The sequence below is a fragment of the Sus scrofa genome, chromosome 15, assembly GCF_054392235.1.
Source record: "Sus scrofa isolate SSC_HxYL_T2T_F1_AM1 chromosome 15, Sscrofa_HxYL_maternal_Yorkshire_Landrace_v2.0, whole genome shotgun sequence".
Taxonomy (NCBI): domain Eukaryota; kingdom Metazoa; phylum Chordata; class Mammalia; order Artiodactyla; family Suidae; genus Sus; species Sus scrofa.
In genome coordinates, this window is record NC_139397.1 from 117,385,626 (window position 1) to 117,410,696 (window position 25,071).

The 25,071-nt window shown below is 38.0% G+C and overlaps 1 protein-coding gene across 4 annotated transcripts in view; it reads right to left on the reverse strand.

The window, feature by feature from the left end:
• Positions 1 to 25,071, reverse strand: part of SATB2 (SATB homeobox 2) — a 191,150-nt gene that overhangs the window by 44,620 nt on the left and 121,459 nt on the right. For all 4 annotated transcript variants that reach the window (XM_021076069.2, XM_021076068.2, XM_085000302.1 and 1 more), the window contains exons 8-9: positions 11,667 to 11,879; positions 7,201 to 7,356 (exon numbers count right to left, since the gene is read on the reverse strand). In XM_021076069.2, coding sequence (XP_020931728.1) covers positions 7,201 to 7,356; positions 11,667 to 11,879 — 369 coding nt within the window. The remainder of the gene's footprint in view (positions 1 to 7,200; positions 7,357 to 11,666; positions 11,880 to 25,071) is intronic.

Below are 25,071 nucleotides of genomic sequence, written 5' to 3' on the forward strand. Positions count from 1 at the left end.
GGTACTAAGTTACTTTTTTTCCTACCCCAGGACAAGGTAGTAACTCCAACTTCTCCTTGTTCCCATATTTTTTCCTTAAGAAAAAAAAAAAAAAAGTCAAGTTCTGTGTTGGTGATAAATTTCCTAGTTTTTATAATATTTCAGAACAAATACAAACCAGGACCTGCTAAAAAAACAAATGCAAGTTCACAGCCTGCTCTGATCTCCAACAAGACAGAGTAAATAACTTTGTTCTCGTTAAGTAAGGTCATACTGCCCTTGAAGGCAAGGCTTTGTCATAGTCTTTAGGGTTCCCCCTGATGTGCCTAACACAGAGCTGACAAGTGAATTCAATCTACAAATAGTAGGAAGCCCCCACCCCCTCTGCCCCTCTAGGAACTCCAATGAATGAATAAGTCAGCAAATGAACAGTTCTTCGGGAGAATGACTCAAGGCTTCTTGCAACAGAAATGTAAAAGGCCATTTACTCACCCACATCTTCAATACAGAAAATGTCAGCATATGTAACCAAAAGGAAATGTTTTCTGAGTGTCTCAAAAGAAAATTCATATTATTAACCACAGACAGTTCGCCTTCTAAATGGAAGCACATATAGTCCCCAAACAAACTTTTGTAACTGTGAAAGAATTTCTCTTCAGCTGGTTGAGACTCTTCTGGAGTGTGAAATGAGCCAGATAATATTCAGCTCTTGTTTCTTAGTCACCGAATTCTCTTTTCATGAATCCAATAAGTGTCTATTAAAATAAATAACCCCCCTAATGACTCAAGATAACCTAATCAAGAAAACTGAAATAGATAAAAGGCTAAACTACAAGGGAGACTTGTCAAGGGCTTCAATGAATCCCTGACGAGGAGGTCATCTAACCTGAAAAAAGATTTGTGCTGAACATTTGGTTACAGTTCAAGGTTAATTATTTTTTACCTTGAATGTAGTAACTAAAAATGATCTGGTTCTTTTTTATTTTTAAAAATTGTACACTAAGTTCTAAACTGTATTTTCATGGGGCTAATTTTCAGCTGTCTCTGGGCATGTATCTCACATTTCTATGGATATGTTTGTAAGGACTGAATCTGTAATTGAGAATAATGAAAATTTTATTTCTGAACAACTCCTTAACCTCTCTTCTAATGGGTGCAAGTCAAGAGGAGATTTCAGAAAATCTTGTGGCCCTCCTTTCATAGAAATTATGGGCTATACATAACTGTAATAGTATAGAGATTTGGTATGACTTTACCTAAATATATTCATACATACATAGGAATGTGCACCTAAAAAAAAATCCAGATTTGTCAAAAAGAAGAATGAATCTGGAATCTTCACTTAAATATTAGAAAGATATTAACATTAAAATGTACTAGGATAAAATATCAAGGAAAAAACAACCAAAATACTTCTAGTTCCTGACATCAGGTCCAAATTCCAGCATACCTACAACACAAGGCTATATATTATACACTGCTTCGACAACTTTAAGTGTAGAGGGAAAAAAACAGACATTTACAGCAGAAAACCAGGAATAAGACTTGTTTGAGAGATCAGGGCTGGGACTAGAGCAAGGCAAGAAAGCAACTACTGTGCAAAATTTAGGAATATAACTCTCAAAGTGTGTGCCTCTTTGAATTTTGCACCCTAAGACACAGCTTGACTAACCCTGGTCCCAGCCCTGTGAAAGCAAGATGATTAAACGGTCTCTGCAACCAAATAGTAGAAACTATTCACAGGCACCAACGTTCTCCAACTTTAAGAGAAAGTTGGTTTAATTCAATGTCATCTTTGCAAAAGGGCTGGTTGAGTTCAGAAAGACGGCTTTTTAAATCCTTTTTATTTTTTATTATAGTTGATTTACAATGTTCTGCCAATTTCTGTTGCGCAGCAAAGTGACCTACCTATACATCCATGTATGTTCTTTTTTTCACACCATTCTCCATCATGTTCCATCACAAGTGATCAGATATAGTTCCCTGTGCTACAGAGCAGAATCTCAGTGCTTTTACTATGTCAGCCTGATTTGCTTCCAAGCCATATGCAAGTTTCTAAGGGTGCCATGTCATGAACAGGCAAAATAATGCAACACAAGGGTTTCTGTAGTAGACAAAGATATGCTTAAAACCAGTATAGAAACTTTAGCAATGGATAAAGATATTTTACAAACAGCATATGAACTCTGTAATTAACCTTCATTGATATCTAATTAAGGGTTCCCATTAAGGCTACTTTGGAGGCATGAAAAATTAACACAACTAACTGTGGACATGGTCAAAAGAACCCAATTATTCACTATAAAGTTGATGTAAAAACAGATTTTGAGGGAATTACTGTTGATCATCTCTCGAAACAATCTAATCTTTTGAATTATGCTGAGAGAAAAAGAAAAAAGTGAAGGTTCAACTTGACACAGGCATCTTCATTTTCTTCATTTTCTAAAATGAGGATGTTATTACTTAAGTAATCATAAAACAGAAATTATTCCTCTAAAAAGGAAATATATACAGCTAACTTGTGCCTAGGACATTTTTAAGTAGAGGCACAGATTAATTGGCAAAGATTAACATGGTAACTCATGACTGAATGAAGAACATGTGTTAACAGATACACTGAATGTGATATAAACTCCAATAGCAAAAAAGCAATGAGAGGAAGGAAACAAAGTAATAAAATGATTAATTTTTTCTTTATATAAAGTTGTCTGTCTTCATTTTTTGGTTTTCAATGGGTCTGCCATGGAGACCTGCACATTTTTTTTTCTCTAATTTTATTGGAGTAGTTGACCTACAGTGTATATATTAGTTGAGACCTATATATTTTAAATCACTTAGCCTGTTAAGCAAGTTGGATCATCTGTAAGAAGATACTTTACAATAAAGAAGAATCTCAATGTGTACTCAACATGCAAAGCTTAAGCAGCCTTCTGCTTAGGAATACAACTTAAGTCAGTAGACGAGAACATGGAATACTTTTTTTTTTTTTTGATGAAATAGTGATAATGAATAAAGGCCAGTCAGTACCCAAAATCTACTTGATCCTGATGGACATAAAGCATAGAACATACTGAAATCTGATCACCATGAAGAACAGAGCTTCATGGAGGAAATGATTTCAGAATTATGTATTGGAGGCCAGACACTCATCTTCTTCAACTGAGGTGGCATCAAGCTTATGTTTCCCTCTCTCCTGCAGTAGGAGGGAGGACTTTCCCATTCCCGAGCTTAGTGGGAAATTTTATAGCTTGAGGGTCTGGGAAGGTGTGTGAGGCAGGTGAGGAAGTCAAGGATCTGCAGAAGTCTTCAAATCTTGGTGTAGGTGAGGACATCCTACCAACATCATCCCATCAGAGACCTCTCGAGGTTCATGCATTCCCAGATCATTCCCTTCCTTTTATCCCAGCAGACTCTAGGCCCTTTTATCACCACCATCTGCAGTTTACAACCAGGTTGTCTATTTCTCCTTTGGCAGTGTCTCGCCTTCCTAATATAGAAAGCAAGACCCTCCACCTTGCCAAGAAAAAGGAAAGGAAGGAAAGTAAACCCAGCATCCTTCTAACAATTTTGTTCATTTGATTTTAGTTTTTCCATGGGGGCAAGGTAGAACAGGGATGAAAATAAACCCCTTCCCATTCCTTTACCTACTCTATTTTCACCCAAACCTAGTAGGAAAAAAGTCATGTTTGTAGACTTGGGTCTTTGGTATACAAACAATAAAGAAAGATTCACTCTTCTTTCCAAAGAAAATCAACCTCAGATCATCCTCAGCATTCCATGTGCTAAATACTGTAAGCAACAGAAAACAGAGACAGGATGCAAGAGAAACCGTGAATTAATGTTTGAGGAAAGGGGCAACTGATGTCAAGGAAAGAAACATGGCTGATGATGCCGTTACAAAGCACATAGCCGGGCCTGGAGGACTGCAGTGGGGGTGCCCACAGGTCACTGTGTTTTCGCTCCCCCTTGGATTTCCATTTCCTTTTCCTGCAGTGGAGGAGGAAGGGGAAAAGTAAGCCCACAGATCTGAGTAAGAGGGTTAGAGAGAGTCTAAGAAGCTATTAAGGGACAAGGAGTTCCTGCGTCCACTCAGATTGCATGCTGGGGGGTTCATTCCCTGGTGGCCCCTTGTCTGTAGGGGCCATACTGAATGTACGAAATGAAAATGTCATATGCCTTTATACTAGGGCTTCCACAGAGAACAACCATGGACCATAGTACATCCTATCCCATGAAGATCAATAATCAGAATATTCTGGGAAAAGAAAAGGAAGATAGTCTTCAGAATTTACACACACACACACACACACACACACAGACACACACACCTAAAATTGATCCCAAGCTGAAAAGGAAGCAAAAAGTCAGTGTACATAAGCATACTTTTTCCTCTTATTTTTTTCCCCTCTACTTTTCTTTCCTTGACTCCTCTCCCAAGAACAAAGGGGCAAGGGTCAGGTAAGAGGCACTAAGTGGAAATGGATGAGGGACTGGCCTGGCCATAACAAAGGAGGTATAGCCCAGTTAAAAGAACAGGTAGTCTGCGACTACAAATGCACCCTGACGTGAAATAGACACTTTCCAGTAACATTTTCACCAACAGGATCACAAGCAAAACTGCGAAGGTTTGTCACTCTTCCATTCCTTTTCTGAACCCCTCCTCCAATTGTGCCTGTTCCCTAAAACACTTAACAGCCTCAAGGACCACCTTGGCCTGCCACCCTTAATCTCTAAAATTTTCCTCTCTTTTTCCTACTCTCTTTTGCCTAGCACACAGGCAGTGTTAAGTATTATTCTTAATATGGTAACAGCAATTCACACCAGGGAGTGAATGAGACTTAATGGACGGTTCCTTTCTATTTTAAAAGAAATTTAAAACAGAAGAGGAGGGGTTACTATGCATGTTTGAACTAGGCCTTCCAGGCTCCAAACCCACTCCAGTTTACAAGAGTTCCTATTAAAGGTTCTCCTAATTTCACCTCAAAGAGAGTGGAGTGTCCCCTGCTATTCATCTGCCTCCTCAGTCACCACACACACACACACACACACACACACACACACACACACACACACCCCTTATGGGTGTGCACCAAAAACAACTGCAAGGTACCACGCCATGCAACTGATTTCATTAAATATGCTTTTTATCAAGCAAATGCAAGGAGAGTGGATATCTTATGTTAACTTGCCTTTGAAACTATCAGTTATATTCATTTTGCTTGGCAGTACCAACTTTAAAAAGCTTAACACCTGATTTGCAAATCTAGTCAGCTATTTACAAATAAAGTTCCTATTCAAAAATGAGAATGAAATCACTGTCCCAAAGGGAAAAAGAAAAACTTCAATGCATCATCCCCATGGAGGCTCAATCTCATCCTTCTAGCATATTAATTCCCAGACCTGTTTTCCTCCAGATCCTATAAAAACAGGCTACTAAGTTCTTCAGGAGGCAACAAAAATTTGGAGAGCTAAGTTTGTGCCAACTAGCAAACACAGTTTTCAGTCAGCCACCTGAATTACTTGGGGAGGCTGGAGGCATCACTATTTCCAGAAGCAATAGTGCCAAGTCAACAAGAAGACTACAAACATTTTGAATCAAGTTCTCAGACTGTGGCCTTCAGTCTTTTCTTGAAAGCTGCTTATGAAAGGAGGACCAAGTGAAACTTTGATATTTACGTCAAGTCACGATTAAGGGGCAGGTTTGCAAAATCAATTGTGTAGCTTTATACTTACTGCACATTTACCACATATGTCCTTTATTACACAGTGGAAAACCATTAAATGCACAGTAGTTTTGCCAAGTGGCATTATGCATTTAACAGCTTTATTCGTTTAACAGCTCCAACTCTCATTATATTTTGCCATGTGGTACAGGGGATTTTATGCATTTAACAGTTTAAGAAGGCTCTACGGTATTTTTTTTTCATGTATTTCATACTATGATTGGTCATCATATCTCAGCAAACTGTATGTCAACAATTTCATTGAGGAGAGAAAGAATAATCTGGAAAAATGACTACACTGAAAGTGAAAAAAAAAAAAACTTCAATCCTCTCTGAAATTGCTGGATATTCTACTCATTTGACGTCATTAACATCTGAGAAATAACTTAAATGAGGTTACTGCAAACCTACAGGTAAAAAAGGCTATTCCCAAACGCATATAATTAGTTTAAATATAGCATTTATCTACCTATCATTTTAAGGAAGAAAACCTTCATTTTCATTAAAAACCATATTGCTTAGTGCAATCTTTAGTAACTTCCTTTCTTTACAGCACACAACAGAAGATCTGTTAGGGAGACGATGGACCATTTTACCGTTTACATATATAGGGATAAAAACATTTGGCATGCAAGGCCACAGAGGAAATCAAGCTTGGAATCAAAGGACTCTCAAAATTAAGCTTCAACTAACTTTTGTTTCTCGACACTGCATCAGGTAATTGTTCAACCTAGGGATAAATACGTAGGCACCTCAACCTAAACCATCCGAGGATAGGGCGGTAGTTGTCCCTTTAAACAACCTGAAACAGATAGTAGATCCCATCAACTGTTGCTGCTTTCAGAAATGAAAAAAACCCAAGCATCTGTCTACCCTTTTCCCTGGAGCATTCCATTCCCCACAACCCCAGCACTCTGAAAAATTGTACTGGATAAGCTTCTGTGTTTTTCTGTTAAAGAGTTTAGCACTCACTCTGCACGCCCCGATGTGTGTTTTCTCCTGGAAAAACAACTGTATTCTATACATAAAAGAAACACCTGACATTGCACGGTGTCTCTGGGGCTGGAGAAAAGCAGTTATTATAACAAAGTCATCCATTTCCCCCGTGGGGATAAGAGAGGTGATGAGACCTGGCTAAAACTTGGTCTCAGAAAGATGCTGTTTTGTACATACTAAGTTTTGCTCGAATACCATGAAGAAAGAAAGAAAGAAAAAAGGATACATAGCAGTATTCGGAAAGAGGAGAGAAATCATTCAAAACTGATTCTTTTTGGAAAAAAAAATCTTTAAAAGAAAAAAAATCTGGGTTTTGACTTAGTCTCCATTTTGAACTCTAATGGGAATAAAAGCAAACCTTAGAGCAAAAGGCAGAAGGTGACAGGTTCCCTAGGGATTATTATTGTTATTATTATTATAAGAACAGATGTATTTTTATTGGTGGGAGGAGAAGAACGGTCTAGTTCCAGCCCTTGCTTTTGCTCTTTTAAAAACCACTCACCTGACTTTTATTTGCAGCCACTTTGGCAAACAGGGCTTGAGACACCTTGGCCCTTTTCATCTCCTGTTGGATCTCGTCATAAATGGCAGCTGTGATGTTGACGTTGGCGCCGTCCACCTTAATGGGGAGGTCTGTTGTCGGTGTCGAGGTTTTGGCCTACCGAGAGACCATGAAAATAATAATTTAAAAAGTGCTGCATTCAGCCCAGCCATCTGTGCAGAAATTATCAAAGGATTTCAGTCAGCTGATGCCAAACTGCATTAGCTACAGAGGGACACTTCCTGTCCATTATTCTAATCAGGTTAATTGTGATTGGAAATAATTGCAGTGCATTCCTATAGGACATGCAGAGTCCTGTCAACCCTGTCCTTTCTTTCACAGTAGCCTAGACAGTTCACAAGAAAGATGGCTACTGTGGACCTCAAACTCAAGCAATCCCCTCACTGCAAAACAAGCATGCAGAACATACAGACAGTTACCTTTTTCTTTCTGAAAATGGCACACCTTGGAGGAAGAGCCAATTCTTCCAGAAGAAATGAGTAAATGGGTAGAGGTCTCTAAATAATAAATTATTACTCAATTTAATGCACTCCCCTGAGTCTGTCTCATTCTTTATTAAAGCTTTACGTATGTCATTCGAGTATGTATGGTTTCCCATCACGATGATCATTATGCTACCCAGACAGTCACCTAATTTCACCTAGGAAATCAGTGGAAATGAAACAAAATTTCATTTCATAAAACTAGGCTTCAGAATGCCTTTGAAGTGCCGTTTTCATTTTCTTAAACTCATATTGTGGTTTTATGTATTCTGCTGTGCTCGTTTTAATTGAATGATTTCCCATCAGCTTCGGAGACAAGTGAAGGACAATATAGAAGGTGTCTGTACTTCTTGGGGTTAGGATAACCCTAAAACGTTTGCATCTCCTTGATCCGAAAGACTGCCAGAGCATTTGCTCTGGTGTGTGAGGAGAGGGGCTGGGCAGCCTTCTCAGAACCCAGGGCCCCGGGACTCAGGGAAAAGTCTGCCCCAACCCTTGGATTCCTGAGCCCAGCCAGCTGATTTGGTCTAAACGGGATTTTTTTCTTTTTTCTTTTCTTTTGATCTCCACCCACCCTAAAATACTAAACTACCACTTTCCCTCTAGGGAGGTCCTGAGCTGCTCCCACACTCATCGACGGTGTACAGGTTTGGAGAAAGACACAGCTTGCAGTGTGGACACTGTGGGGTCATTCTCAATGGTGTCTTGAAGCTGGAGTTCATGTCCTAAGTTTTCAAGGAGGCTTTGATTCTTAGGAGTGCTCAGTGACTGCTGCCATTCTCCTCAGACCTCCCTGTCTCATACTATGTTCTAATTACTGCAAAGTAATAAGAATGGTTAATGCAGCCCTTTTTGTGTGCCAGGTATCCTAGAAAGTGTTTTACTTTTATCACATTTAATTTTTTTAAGAACATAGTGAGTTAGACATTATTATTTTCACTTTATGGATGAAGACAATGGAAAATAAAAGAGGATATAGCTGGAAGGACATGCAGCATCAAGTAGAATTACCATGATCTGAACTCAAGTCTCAGGCTCCAAAGCATAGGCTCAGGAACCACTGGGCCACTCTGCCCCCCCCCCAAACTCCTTTATACCAGTGCTCTTTTTACCTGTTTCTTCTTGCCCTCAAGTTGGGGGTCTTCCTGAAATAATCCAATCCGCTCTCATCTTTTTTGAAACCCTCTTTCTTCTGAAATTTCTAGTTAACCCACAGTGCTTTTCCTGTTAAGTGCATGTTTTAGCATACCATTTCCATCTTTCTCAACTCTGGTTTCTTATTAGCCTCACTGACGGTCACATCTTACCCAACTGGTTAAACCTTCTCTAGAACACTGAGGGCTTTTAGCAAAAGCCCTTGAGGCACTCAAATACATGGTTAGAAGCCCAGGCCTTGGAATCAGAATAATCCGAGTTCAAACCCTAGCTCCGCCACTCAGCCATGTGACCTTATACAAGGTATTTAATTTGTTTCCATATCTGTAAAATGGGAACAATGCAAAATGCTCACAATACTTGAAATAATGAGTGCTCAATAAGCGATGCTTCTTATCCTTATATTGTTGTTTTGTTACTATTAAGTATATTGAGGAATACCGGCCAATTGGAAGATTATGTAAAGAGACTCTGGAGGTTTAGTTCCCGTCGTGGCTCAATGGTTAACGAATCCGACTAGGAACCATGAGGTTTTGGGTTGGATCCCTGGCCTTGCACTCAATGGGTTAAGGGTCTGGTGTTGCCCTGAGCTGTGGTGTAGGTTGCGGACGTGGCTTGGATCTGGCATTGCTCTGGCTCTGGCGTAGGCTGGTGGCTACAGCTCTGATTCGACCCCTAGCCTGGGAACCTCTATATGCTGTGGGTGCAGCCCTAGAAAAGACAAAAAAACAAAAAACAAAACAAACAAACAAAAAATTTAAATCTGAAGCTTCTTCAGTTTGTTTTAAAACACTGATAAAGTGCTGATAGGGTCTGGAAAATAATCTCCATGCACCTATGCAAGGCTCTGTGTACACCCTGGATTGCTGGCTCCAACTCAAAGGCTTAGTCAGTGGGTACCCTTCTAACATTTGTTTTCACAAGGAAAGCCTTACTGACTATGGATATTTACTACTGAGATAGGTCTGTAAAGAATTTTGAGTAAGCAGGTAATCATGAAACATTTTTAAAGTCTTTAAGAACTTTTTCAATGTTTAACTAACAGAAAAAGAATAATGTTCCAGACAGTCTAAAACTGTAGTGCTATGACTGTATTCTCAAAATATTTTGAGAAAAATATATTATATTTATTTTTGGAAATCTCAAAACTGTGAAATTAAATGATCAATTTCCCTGTTATACTTGTCCCTAAAGTGTATTTTATCTAGGAATTTTCTAGATGAGATTTTCTCCTGTTCAAAAAAGTGAAATACTGACCATAGCTGTGTGGCCTTATAAGTTGGTCTGGCTCTGAAAGCTACCAGGCCTTTGAAAAGATGCCTAAGATATAATCTTATTAGAAAAACATTATGAAGGGGTGGAAAACAAAAAAACACACAAACCTGCGTGATTTCCTTACAAGTAGGAGTGACTTTCTGAGAAGAGTTGCCTGGTTAAACAGCCATGAAGCATGGCTGGATTCTCCTCTAATAGTTTAATGGGATTCAAAAGTGACAAAAATGTTGGGGAATTTAATAGAAGTAAATATTAGTTCAAATTAACAACTCGCCCAACGCATTAGCTCAACGCGTATGCCCCCAAATTAAAAAAAAAAAAAAGAAAGAAAGAAAGAAAAATTAAAAAGCTTGGTTACGCTGGTCCAAAGTGAGCCCTTGAGAGACTTAATTTTGGTTTAACAGAAACTAAAATTCGTAATTCACTAAAGACTAAAGTGTAAGTATCAGAATTTGGCAGTGCATGATAGAAAAAGCTCAAATATTACTATTAGAATAAAATTCTGCTTAATCAGTTCCTTAGACCTTCCAAGAAAACAAACTCCTAAATCCAAAACTATAGTATTTAAACAAACAAACCAAAAAACCCCAAACCTTTAGTTTCAAAGTACCCATTTTTCTGATTTGTACAAACGTGTACCTGTTAAATATTTGTTTTGAAAACCATCAGCCAAGAAGGAATTTTTAATCATGAGTGAGATTTCAACAGTGAATGAGTTAGCTTTACCATAAATCCACTGATCAGGAAAAGTTTAGGGGAAGAAGGGAGTGGGCTAAAAATGTGTGGGCTCAGATCTGAGTCAGAAATGGCTCTTGGCTGACTTGAGACCTTGACCCTTCAGTTAGGCTCTTTAAAGCATCTGACAGGACTAGATGTATGCATTTGCAGGAGGACCCGAGAGCAGAATGCTTTTAAAGTGTGGAGAAAGGAAGGATGGAAAGCTGAGTCATTGTCCTGTGGGGACATCACCCTAGGAAGGAAAACAATTAAGGTCTATCTTTCCACTGCCATTTTCAAAGGGATCTCTGAACGATCTGCCAGTCATCCTGATCTAGCTGCTGCAGATGCATGCCTCCATCACACACAGGCTCCTCGCCGATTCTGTCTTTGTCAGACTGCATCAAGCAGAACTTGGACCCATTCACATCCAAATAAATACATGATTGAAGGAAAAGCAGTGTGCTTGCTATGCAAACTCAGCTTCAAATCCCCAGCCCCTTCTGTGACGACCAAGCAGTTGTATGCAGCCATCCAGAGCTTACCTTTCCACCCACTCCTGCCCTCCTGCCACATGTGGAAGAATGGTACTTTCTTAAAGGGACAGAAATGGCTTACGATATAGGATAACCACTAGCATATGCTCAGAGGGTCATATCCTCTGACCACCATGTTCAGAGGTAAACCGTGAATTGTGTTTTTGAGGGAAAACACAGCATCAGGGAAGGCCAGCTATCTCCAAGGCAGAGTGAAAAGTCAGCGGAGTGAATATCTCACCTGAGGGGTTCGGGAGGAGCTGGGACTGCTGGAGGCTGAGGAGACCATGCTCACATTGGGGTTCATGCTCCGCTCTCTCTCATCCTGGTATATGCGATCCCGCTCCACTTCTGGCAGATTGAGGAAATTCTGCATGGCCCTCAGGTTGACTAAAAGAGACTGAGATGCCGTCCGAGGGTCTTCTTCCTTACGCAGAATCTCAGACAACAATCCCTGATTAAATGGGAAAAAAAAGAAAAAGTAGGCCAAGTTATATCTGCAGGTATGTGTGGTTTCCGTCTTGCATCCCTCTCCCCCTTTATTTGTTTGGTGGAAGCAGCTGGCTGTGATGTCAAGAACCTCAGTCTGATTCCTGAGGGTTCTCCAGGAGGAAGATTTTGTGGGAATGTGCTTGCCTTCTGGGGGCTGTGCCTTATTTTGGACCTTTCTATTCTGACACTTTATCATCACTGCAATAATCATCAGTGCACAGAGATGCCAGCTAGCAAGGTAGGCGCGCGGGAAGAATTGTGAAACTGCAATTACCACCAGGTGCCTCCTACAAGTATTTCAGGAACTGTTAGAACTCTCTCTGCTTGAAACTGGGAACACTTGGCAGTCCTGCTCAGCTTTACAAATCTGCCAAGTTTGGTAAATTTAGTTCCGACATTTAAGCAGCATGGGAGATTTACATCAACTTGAAAAAAAATAGTTTGGCTGAATTTCTGTGTGACCGGCCACTGTTTTCAATATAGATGTTTCTTATGGCAAAAAAAAAAAAAGAAAAAAGAAAAGAAAAGAAAAGAAAAATCGCACAAAGCAAATGGCTATAACTCATATTAACCTTCTGATAGTTTCTCAATCCACACACATAATAGATTTCCTTGCATATGTACCAGAAGACACCCAGACTTTTTTATGACACACCCTCATGGAGATGCTCCAATCCCACCATTAAAGCAGTCATGGAAATGGAGTCATATCCGGTGAGGGGCCTCAGCATACCTCAGAGAATGTCATGCTAGGCTCAGATTCTTTCTGAAGGTGTGACCCATCCAAATAGAATGCTTTAAAATAGGAAATTAGTGTTTTCATGTGCTCTGCTGACAGAGAATCCACAAAGAAAAGAAAAAGGTTGACGAGTCTAGACAAAAGTAGTAGGGACTCAAGAAAAAGGCTAGAGACCTGAGTTGGAACACTGCAGTACGTGGGGCAAAGGCAGATCCATTTCCATTCTGCACACTTGTTAGATTATCACACCAAGGCATCACTTTACATTTCCAGCTAACATCTCTTTTCACAGGCAAGATGAGATCAGGGCCTAGGATTATCATCCAGAGAAAGCTAAGAGGGTACCCTCTGGATTTGAGAACAGATGGGGACAACCCCAAATCATAAAAAAAAAAAAAAAAAAAGATGCCAAAGACATTTCCACTTAGCAGAAATATTAAGGCGAAGAAACATTATCTGACTTGTAACTATAGGGCTAAATAGGCCATATTGGCCAACAGGCCAAAAAGGCATTGGTTACAAGGGAAACACATGATCTCTAGTTGGCCAAACATCTTTCGAGTAAAGTAGGCAATTTTTAAAAATAAAGTAATACATATGTCACTTATAGGAATGTGCATCGTACAGTTATTTGCACTCCAGTAGCTAATCACCACTCAAAATATCATGTAAGACAATTTTACTATAAGGACCTTACAAGAGGTAAGCCACCTGATAATTCTGCCAATTTGGGTATCATTACTTTGATAGGGAAGTCTTTACAAATGAGAATACAATATGCCATACAATGAAGTTAGAAAAGAGTATTAACAAGTATGTGTCTCTGTGTGTGCATCTCTAGGGAAAGGCCAAGGTAGGGTGTGTATATGAAAATATCCTACTGGTGAAATGATTCTAAGAAAATTCTGATTTCTTATTATGCTTTTAGAAGCAACAAGTCAGATACTTGTCTTCCAGAAAATGTTATAGAAGCTGGGTACTGATTCTCTTCCTGAAATTAAAAGTCAGTCGAACTTAAGTTATCTTACTTTCTACTTGCACTAAGTAACCTGAAATATTAATAATAAATTTGTTTCTAAGATAAAAAGATCTCCAAATTAATATGCGGAGAAGCAAGAGGGATGTGCATTTAAAAATCAATAGCAATTCCCTATATATACTATGGAATATTACTCAGATTTAAAAAAGAATGAAATAAAGCCATTTGCAGCAACATGGATGGACCTAGAGATAATCATACTAAGTGAAGTCAGACAGAAAAAGACAAATACCATATGATATCACTTACATGTAGAATCTAAAATCTGATACAAATGAATTTATTTACAAAACAAAAACAGACTCACAGACATGAAGAACAAACTTATGGTTACCAAAGAGGAAAGGGGAGGGAGGGATAAATTAGGAGTGTGGGATTAACAGAAACACATTACTATGTATAACATAGATAAACAACAAGAACCTACCGTATAGTACATGGAACTGTATTCAATATCTTGTAGTAGGAGTTCCCGTCGTGGCGCAGTGGTTAACAAATCCGACTAGGAACCATGAGGTTGCGGGTTTGGTCCCTGTCCTTGCTCAGTGGGTTAAGGATCCGGCGTTGCCGTGAGCTGTGGTGTAGGTTGCAGATGCGGCTCGGATCCTGCATTGCTGTGGCTCTGGCGTAGGCTGGCAGCTACAGCTCCGATTCGATCCCTAGCCTGGGAACCTTCATACACCACGGGAGCAGCCCAAGAAATGGCAAAAAGACAAAAAAATAAATAAAAATCTTGTAATAAACCATAACAGAAAAGAATGCGAAAAAGAATATATATGTGTGTATAAATAAAACTGAATCACTTTGCTGTACATCAGAAACTAACACAACATTGTAAATTAATTGTATTTCAATTAAAAATATGAAATTAAAGTTAAAAATTAAAATAAAAAAATTGATACCAATTTCCAATACTAATAAGACACTAAGACTGATATTTTCTGAGCTTTCTTTAATGATCAATTCTGCACATGAAAGAAGAATTGGTACCTGCTCCCCTTCTCTCTCTCCCTCTCATAAGTAATTTAGCATTTTAATAAATTTCAGACTACCAAATTTGGAAAAGCTTTAGGGTCTACATGGATATATTCTTTGTCCTGTTTATTGTGATTATACTTAAGATCTCGCAAAGCCAAAATGTATAAACTTCTTCCACGAAATTATTTTCACAAATTTTGGAGGACAGTATGGCAAAGATCTTGCATATGAAACAGTGCAACAACAAAAAGTATTGTTTTAATGGACAAGGTTCAAAATTGTAAGTTAGTTTATTCCTAAATTGATTTTTTTAAAAATCACTCCAATGAGAGTGCTTTCGTTTTGTTTTGTTTTTTTTTTGTTTGGCTTGGCTTACCTTTTTTCCCCCCACATTGAAATTGTGGAGTTCCTTCCCCTGTTTTGTTTGTTTGTTTTGTTTGTTTGTTTTGTTTTTTTAACATGTTGGCAACCTTACAGGGAAATGAATCCATCTTTAGGAAAAATCAAGACAAAGCATCCTTGAGAATGACTGCCCATCAACTTCATTTGTGAAGTGAATGAGACACAATATTTGTATCTTAAGGGGCTGGTGGAATATACTATTGCTTCTGTGTCATTCACCTAATTGAAGATAAAGTCTCAGACCAACAATGTGGCCAGTGCTGCCTCCATGTATTGCCCCTGAGAATGAAAACACTGTTCTAAGTTATTTACTTAAAGTCTCATCTGTGTAGCCATGGTCCCAAAGCTGCTTCTTTTACCTCATACCTCAGACATTTTCAATAACAAGTGGCTAACTGCTGGGCACAAGAAGAGTTTTAGTTGTTTTGTTGAGCCTTTTTCATTCTGGGTATATATATGCTTTTAACTATTTACAGTGGGATTTTTTAAAATGTAGTCAAGCTCATGCATGTAGAGCACGTTTATTTAGTTAGTTTATAATCATCATGGGGAAAAAATCAGAAGAAAATGCATGGCATAACTTAAATATACCACAAATCACCCCATCTAATTATCAAGATAAGTAAATGTTTATCATATTGAAACTGTCTTGAATAGAACACAAATTAATAATTTACCTTACATAAATATTTCTAAAGCCCTTGGCACTATGTTGTCTGGCATTTTAATTATCAACCAGCCAGGCAGGAGGTGTCACTTGGACATTCCTATTATGCAGCTTGAGATATACAGAAAGTAGTCTGGCACCTGGGCACTGAAAAAAATTTTAAAAAAAAGATGTACTTTTATGAACAGAAAGGTCATGAATATTGAGAATGTGAAAATGGAAGGAAATTAATAAATTAACCAGGATATTGCTTATTAAAATTTCATATGAGTAATCTTATTAAAATATATTGCAAGTATTGAGTAAGGTGGTCATTAAATATTTTCCTCATCATAGGCAACAGAGCCTTCTCAAGGGAGAGATTATAAACAATTCTCTTCATGGTGTTAGCTGGGATTATGTAAGACCGAGAGACACTGAAAAGACCAGGTTGACCAGAAAGACAAACATCTGCACAGGGTAGGAAGACATCTTCCATGAGAGCTCTAGGGTTATAGGTCATTGACAAAAGAATGGAGTTGGGCAAAAAAAGCCTCAAATTGGCCTTCTCCCTAGTCTTTTAATGGAAGATTTTGTAAGCTCTATATTATTTCCAGCACTAGCAATATTACATGAGGTTGGCAAAAAATTCAATAAAAACAAAATAATTCGAAGCACAACTCATGAGATAATATAATGCCATCTAGCTTGGTTGCTAATGCAGGCTATCTCTACAGACAAAACAAAGAACTGGGGATAATTCTTAAAATAAAAAATGGATGTACTTGGAGTTCCTGTTGTGGCTCAGCGGAAACAAATCTGACTGACTTCAATCCCTGGCCTCGCTCAGTGAGTGAAGGATCTGGCATTGCCTTGAGCTGTGGTGTGGGTCGCAGATGCGGCTCGGATCTGATGTTGCTGTGACTGTGGCTGTGGCTGTGGCTGTGGCTGTGGCCAGCAGCTGAAGCTCTGATTCGATCCCTAGCCTGCGCACCTCCATATGCTGCGGGTGTGGCCTCCCAAGAAATAATAATAAAAATAAAAAATGGATATACTTATTATTTGTAGTTTTTAATATCCATTTGTAACAAATTAAATGACCTTAGAGTTTCTGGATCTGCAATTTCTGTTGATAAGTTTTCTTACATTATTATGATTTTTATATTTCTTCAACAATTTATCTGGTTTATTCCAAATCATTAGTGTGCAAAACGCACGCTAATGCTCAGAAGTGTTTGGGAAGCATTACCATGACTGACTCTATAAAATCTACTTCCAAGTTTTCTTTCTGCACTAGCCCTTGAGGCCTGGGACAGGTGAGAAACTGCCTTCGATGTGCCCTTAATGCTTTAGGAGAACACAAAGAGAACTCAAGCCTGGGCCAGGTTTTAGGAATGATAAGCCTGAGCATTCCAGGCCACTCCAGGGCTGAGAGCAACACTTAAGGTCGGTCATTACTATCTAGATTTTAACAGACATCCATTACATTCTAATTTTCTAGGATTACACTGTATCTCCCATTGATTATCTAGAGAACCCCTCAAGTTCAATATACCTATTGCCAAAGAATGACAGAGCAGTCTATTAATTCATTTTTTTTTAAGTCCACATCCCTTTAATTCGATTTGGGAAGCAATGACATTTATACAACAATTAGCCTTATTAATTCATTTTTTTTTATTTACAACTTGGTACAAAGTTCAGAAAGGAATGGGAAGATTAATAAGACATAGATTCTGCTGCCAGAGAGTTTACTATATGATAGTTTACAGAGGCACAATATAAAAGATGATAAGAGTCATAATTTCAGATAGAACTAGTGTCACCTCAGATCAAAAGACGGTGACAGTAATGTCAACCACAGGTCTCAAGGAAAATGTTTTAGAAGAAGTGCACAGATACAGAAATAGTGGTGAGACCAGGCAAAGGGGGAAGGTGAATGAGGGAGTGAACAGTATTAGAACATTTGAAGGAAAAAAAAAAGAGCAGGACTAATCCAGAATACCAAGTTTCTGTTTCCTTAAAAGCTTAAGAAAAAAAGAGTACAAAAACTGACAAAATGGTAGAAGATTTCTGAAGTAAAAATAATATAGTCCACACTAATATAATTCTGAACTACTGGAGTATACACAAACTAACCAGCAAACATTACCCCCAAAATGAAGTGATATTAGATAATCTGTTCAGCCTTTTTGTCACCTGCAACAAATTAGGCTTTCAATATGCAAAACATCTTCCTTCCAGAAAAACAAATGATCATGATTCCATTTAATTGTAATTTAATGAGGCATAATTTATTTTTTAAAGTGATATACACCAGGTGTGTACTGAAAAAACTGGTCCAGCCAAACCTCAGTGCTTCTCTTTGGAAAAAGCCTCATACTAGGTGGAAACTGTTTTTCATTTCTGTAAATTACATTTCTGTTCACATATTTATTATAACGTAAACTTTTGAAGTAACTCAACCCTCCAAATACTCATTTATCATATAATGCAGATATCATCTATAGAGCATATCATAATTTGAGAGTTTGAGGTCCCAACCTGAACAAAGGTAGATGGTAGAATGTCATATAAATCCCAAAGATAGCTTATATGTACTACTGATTACTATGCCAAGAGTAAAAACATATGCTTTCCACTTTTATTTTAGAGAAAACTTAAATGTATTTTAATTATTAATTTCTGGATGTATGAACAAAGTATGTAAGCTTTTAAAATGAAGGTTCTCTTCAGAAACCAAGTTACATCTCTTTGAGGGTGTTATGAGTCAAAACGTATTTACTTTGTGGTAGTGAGTCTGAAAATACATTTTCGTTCATAATTATATTTTGCTTTAAACAAATGATGTCATAACCACTCAGCAAGGTTAAAAGGCACATATACCCCCATTTTACAGATTAGAATTGCAGAGGGTCAGAGGCAGAAGGGGCCTTTGCACCCATATGGGCTAACCTCACATCCTGCCACTGAGCATGACCTGTCGATCACATAGTTCCCTCCAAAGGTAGATGATGTTCCATCACCCCCTTTGCACGCTTATTGCTTGCCTTAACTTTTACACAATTCTGAAATGTCTGGTTCCAGCTGACAGGAGAGCCAAAAACTGGCATCCTCTTAAGAAAACCAAGCAACGTTAAATTCTTAGCCTAATCGTACAAAGTGAACTCTTGAATTTCAGCGGTGGAAGCTGTGAACTCGGCTGCTTGGCTGAGCAGAGCATTGACATCTTACCCACTGAAAGCTGACCTAACAGAATCCTAAGAGTTCTCTCCTAATCTCCAAACTCATTTCCTTCTAGACACTCCCGAGAGGCATTTCCCCCCCTGCTCAGGAATATAAACAGGTTTCCCTGGGTCACATATTCATAATCTACCACCTCACTACAAAGCTGACTGCTGAAATTCATTTGTTATGCTAAAAATACTCATCCCCCCCCATCACCCCCTAGAGCACTGCATAGCCATGAAGCCAGAGTACTTAGTCTGATTTGAATAAAAGGTATACAGGGCACAGCAATGACAATTTGATTTTTATTATTAAAAATGATGTGTTAAATCCTCAAAGAAAATGTCGTTATCGCATTAGTTTAATAAAAACCTCTCTTTTATTACAATATTTCTTTATTAGGAAAGACAGCCTATGCATGCAGCACTTTTGTAGGATGGGGGTGGATAGAATTGAGCATCTGAAGGGAATTAATGTACTCTGCAAATATAAATGCATATACAAAAGTAACATTTGCAGACAAATGTTGTTGCTGTAGAGATGTGTTCTGTAATGCACTAAAAGCCTATGCATATATGTGTGTATGTATATACACTGCAGTTGGCAATACTTTCTCCCTCCTCTGAACGGAGATGGCACTAGTTCTGTCTCGTAGTTATGACACTTATCTCCTACATTGTGCGACTATAAAGCCTCTTTCTCCCGTCACATACTAAACTCCTTGCGAGCAGAATCTGTACACTCTGTGCTCTGTGGTTAGTTGGGGATAGACAGGACTATAGGGTTCTAAGAAACACCAAATGCACATTTTTCATTTTTCTGGTAACTGGAGTCCAATCTCTGCCAAGCAGTCAGCAGCAGGCTCTGATGGACCACATATTAAAAGCCTAACTCATCATAACACGAGATCTTCTCATTCAACCTACTGAAAACGGTAAGACAATAAATACCGAAATTTGGCTATACAAACTTCACTGTAGAACAAATGTTCCATGTACCCCCAATCTACAGTTTATTAAATGAAACACTTCCCTCACAGCTTTCTTTCCAGTATATAGAATAAAACTTTGCTTGTGCCACCTGATACATCAGAATACAGTAAGCATACAACACAAAGTGATTAAGTGCAATAGAAAATTCTTGAAACCAAAGCAGTCTACACTTTCTTAACTGCAATCCCCTTGTCCAAGCCACACCTGAACATGTACAATGGAGGAACTTTGCTGAAACCAGGTTCCTGGCAACTATTATTATTTTTTACCTACCTAATCTATGCAATGATGGATGCAATTAAATAAATAGCTCCATCTCATTTTCTTCCTTATCCCTTCCCTCTTTGTTTTTAGGAAGTCTGAGGTACTGGAAGGGGGAGGGAGGCTGTGCGCAATCTAAGTCAAAATTTTCTAAACACATTAACACCCAAAAGCAAAAGCAAATACAAAACTGAACAGGTTCCTTTTGGAAACATTTACCAGTGATGTTCTCAGCTCTGGGCACATACATGGTTTCTACTAACACCTCAAGTACCTGGCACCATGACTATTGCATTCACAAAGTGCTGGGCCCTGGTTATTCCTAGTTTCCATGAGTATTCTGTGAAACAACTGTTGGCACACTTCCCAAAAAATTTACTAGCTTTGGCTACTTTGTCAAAACATTGGCAAAAATAGTACTTTCAAAAACAAAACAAAACAAAAACATACATTTATTGCATATTTATATCTGATATGCATCAAATGCATTCAGATATAAGAAGAAAAGCAGTCTATTAACATATGAGTTGACTCAGTCCTGAAATAATTACAAACATTATTTTTTCTGCATTAACTTCAATCACCTCCAGGGTCAAAAGCATCTGTTCTCACACAGCACATGTGGCACATCACAGTACTTATTATACCACAGAGGGATTACCAGTTAAAAAGTCTGTTTACTCGTTGTATTTCCTTGAAGGAGGGATTGTGTCTTTCATCTTCTGATTTAGGATAACAGAGATGATTGAGAATATGGTGGTTATGAGTATGAGTTCTGAAGTCAGAATTGCTGGGTTCAAAATTGGGCTTCAATTGGACAAGGATGAATTAATCCACCTATGGCACAGTTTCCTCACCTGTAAAACTGAGGTAACAATTGCACTTCCCTCATAGGGCTCCCTAGAGAGCCCGATACACATTAAGTGTTCAACAAATGTTAGCTGTCATTATAGGCCTAGCGCAGCCTCTGAATGCTTAATAAATATTAAATGATTAGATAAATAAATACAGAACTAACATCAAAGTACGAGTCTTATTTTATTTATTTAATTTTTTTTTAGGGCCACACCTGCAACATTATGGAAGCTCCCAAGCTAGGGATCAAATCAGAGCTACTGCTGCTGGCCTACGCCACAGCCGTAGCAACACCAGATCCGAGCCGTGTCTGCGACCTATACTGCAGCTCACAGCAATGCTGAATCCTTAACCCACTGAGCAATGCCAGGGATGGAACCTGCATCCTCATGGATACTAGTCAGGTTCGTTTCTGCTGAGTAACAACGGGAACTCCTGCAATTCTTATTTTAAATTTGCAACTTCAAATTTTCAATTGCCTCCACTTTCGCTAAATGTGTTCTGATACAGAAGACAGATTAAAAAATAAATTTTATGAGGTAATTAAACTTATTTGGGATAGAGGAGAATGTAAAGAAAATGTTAATAAGTTACATAAAATGAAATGATTATATGGACATTCGAGATAGCACTAGATTCAGATACTCATTTATACTTCAAGAAAGTAAAACCACTTTCCTTCCCTAAGTAACTTAAAATCAGTCTTAATCTGTATCATTGTTTAAACATGGGTCATAATTATTAGTGGCTAATAAAATTAATTTAGCAAATAGCACATCATAACTAGTTTTTTATAACACGATGTAATAAATTAGAAATTACCAGCGTTTCATACATGTATTGTTTCATGAAAGGTTTTTTTTTTTAATGAAGAAATATACAGATAATAAAGACACAGTTGGAAATGAGACAGAACTCAAGATAGACATACATAAGTGCACAAAGGTGAGTGTGTGCTTGTACTAGCTCATGATGTAAGAATTACTTCCTACTGGGTACTGCAGTCAGAGAAGTCTGAAAGTAAAGACTGTTGTCTTTAGGAATAACTAGATTTAAACAATCCTGAAATTTCCAATTGACTTCAAATTGATCCAGTTCTATTTTTCCCACAGCATTTTTGGCCTTCAAACTTAATTCACTTTATTTGAACAAACATGCACTTAAACCCCAGGCCAAACGGTCATCATTTCAATCAAGGGCCGTGAAAGGAACCCTCTATGTATTTTTTTAAATTACTTTGAGTGAGCAGTGGTGAAAAGCGTATCAATAATAGGATCTAAAGCCAGTGTTGCCTTATGTTTCTTCTATAAAAATTCTACTTTTAATTGTAAATATCACCCAGGATTTGGAGAAACTAGTTAAATAATAAAACTAGGCTTTCCCACTAAAAGTGCAGGTCTCTACTGAGACACACCCACTAGAGGTGAAATACCTTATTATTTAGGATGGAGACCCCTTGTCTGTCAAATGAGTCAATCACTTCTTGTTAGAGAATAGTGACCAAAGCTTCTAACATCCTCATCATCAAAATTCAGTCCTTTTAGCAAAAATGGAAAAACCAGAATTTTCTATAACAGTTCAGTAACCAATGTTTAAGGACTTTGTGCACTGATCAGGGGTGAAAGGAACAGTGTGCTATCATATTTGTGTCCTCTGATCCTTTGGTACAAGTTTTGTGAAGGAGAGGGGAAAAGGGAGTCTCCATATTTTCTTTTTCACAAAATGTTCTATTTCAATTAGATTTAGGAATGGGAATAGCTACCTTCTCTTTACCCAGAGCACAAATAGAGCCAGCATCTTCCCCCCAGGCTCTTTGGCTGAAACTGCCTCAAAGGTGCTAATTAACAATAGTCTTTATAGGTACAGGAGGGACTAAATTGAGACCACTATCAAGAGGACCATCCTTAAGTCGTCAAATAACTTGGAGACACTGCTGTCCCGGGAGATATTAATATTATTATAATCTTTAAATCTATGAATTCAAGCCAGTGATTCTGAAATGAAAGAATGCCTATTTTATGAGGCAAGCAGAGGCACCTTTTCCTACTTTATTAATTTAATGCTGAAATCAAAAGAGGGTGTATTATATGCTTCAAAACCCAATAACATGTTCATGCCTGATCTGCAGCATTTCATATTTACAGCCCATCTTTCAGTGGGTGGACTTCCTTTTTCTCACAGATTTTCTCATCATTTTATAACCAGCTCACTGGACCATGGAGTCAAGACCCCTGGCTTTACATTGTTTTCTACTCCTGTCTGACTTGCTGAATGCCCCTATCTCTACTGGATACTGAAAAATTATGGCTGAGACCAGAGGTCAGCTGAGAAAGAATTCTGAATATCTTGGAGGTCAAGTTTTCTATAAATATAAACCGTGCAAGTAATTAAATCATGCCTACCTTTGGCTAACAATATGTATACATCAAAGTTAAAAGAGGAGTTTCTCCCCCACAATAAAAAAAAAAAAAAAAAAAAAAACCCTAACTGGTAACACACCAAAGCTCAGATTCCTGAATATTTCGGTTGCTAAAATTTTCATTTTGCTGCTACACATCTCTTCCTAACTGTGCCACTTCAAAATATAAGGTCCTTAGACATCTTTAAACCTAACACTACCGTGAGCATCCACTATAAACACAATGCGAATAAAGCATAAAAGCAAAATCCATGTCATCTCACACAGACATTTACATTTTTAGCTGCTGACCTTACTGCCAATTTTTCTGATACATCATTCAAGTTAATCTTCCAATCTGTTGAAAACATTCTCTGATTGCTGAATGACTTCATAAATTGTATTCACGATCCCAACCTTAAGTTTCTTCAAATGTTGTGGCTTTGATAAGTAAACAGTAGATTTTTCGCAAAGTCTAATAAATCATAAAGAAGTTGGCATATAAGGACAGGCCGACCAAATGAGTGCCCACTCAAAGGATTTTAAAAATTCTCTTCTCTATCAGATAAAACTAAGATGACCAGCTTTCTCAAAAACAGCCTTTGACAAAAGGTTGCAAATTGTGTAACTTTGGGACTTTTTCATGGAAATGAAGAAGAAGCAAGATACCAAATTAGAGGCCTTACTGGTATAGACTAGCATGTTTTGTAAAATACATGTGGGCTTTTTACTGAAAACATGTTCCTAAGAATTGGGTCAGGAGAGCTACCTGAGACACAAAATGAACATGAACTTTCTGATTTATGATATAATCTACTAGAGGAAAAAGAAACCTAACTATACTATGTAAATAAACAAACGTGGCAAAAGTCTCGTTTTCAAATAATATAAAGTTTGTATTGCCAATTTCTCCTGTAAAGATGTTTTCTGAGCCCCGCCTTCAAGATAAGGGGATAGTGGTGCAGAGAGAGGCTGAGAATCACACCTAATTTCCCTTTTCTGGCATTCTGATGCTCCCATTCACACCTGGCAGGGCATTCCTTCCAATGGATTTAGTCTAGTTTGGATTAAAGCTTCCTCTACTTCATTTAACAGATCTGCTCAGATGGTAGGTCTCAAAGGAGAAACAATGTTAGTAAATGGGGGATTTCTGAACATATGAATATGTAGGTCATTGGATTTTTAAATAAATTAGAGAATAGTTTATCTTTAAGGGAAGATTCGCTGTACATATTTCATGAAACCATTCTTATTATAGGTCAATGGCCATCCTGTAACCATTCCTTGGTGATATTAAGTTTTGAAAAATATTGTCATAAACCTTTTCATACTGTCATGGCCTCTAATTAACTTTTTAAAGTCTTTATAGTCTTTATAGACTGTGTCAAGGGGCAAAAGAAAGCTTAAGGTTAGGATTCATACCAGTAAACAGTAATGCAAAGATGTACGAACAGGAAATAGCCCAGCAACGTATTTCATGTCCACAGAGCTGGTAAGTGGAACTGTGCCAACACTAAAATAAATTCAGGATAGACACAGGGAAATTGAATATGCAAATAAAATAAAATAAAATAAAATAGGCCCAACAGACCATTGGTCTTATTACTTCTCAAAAT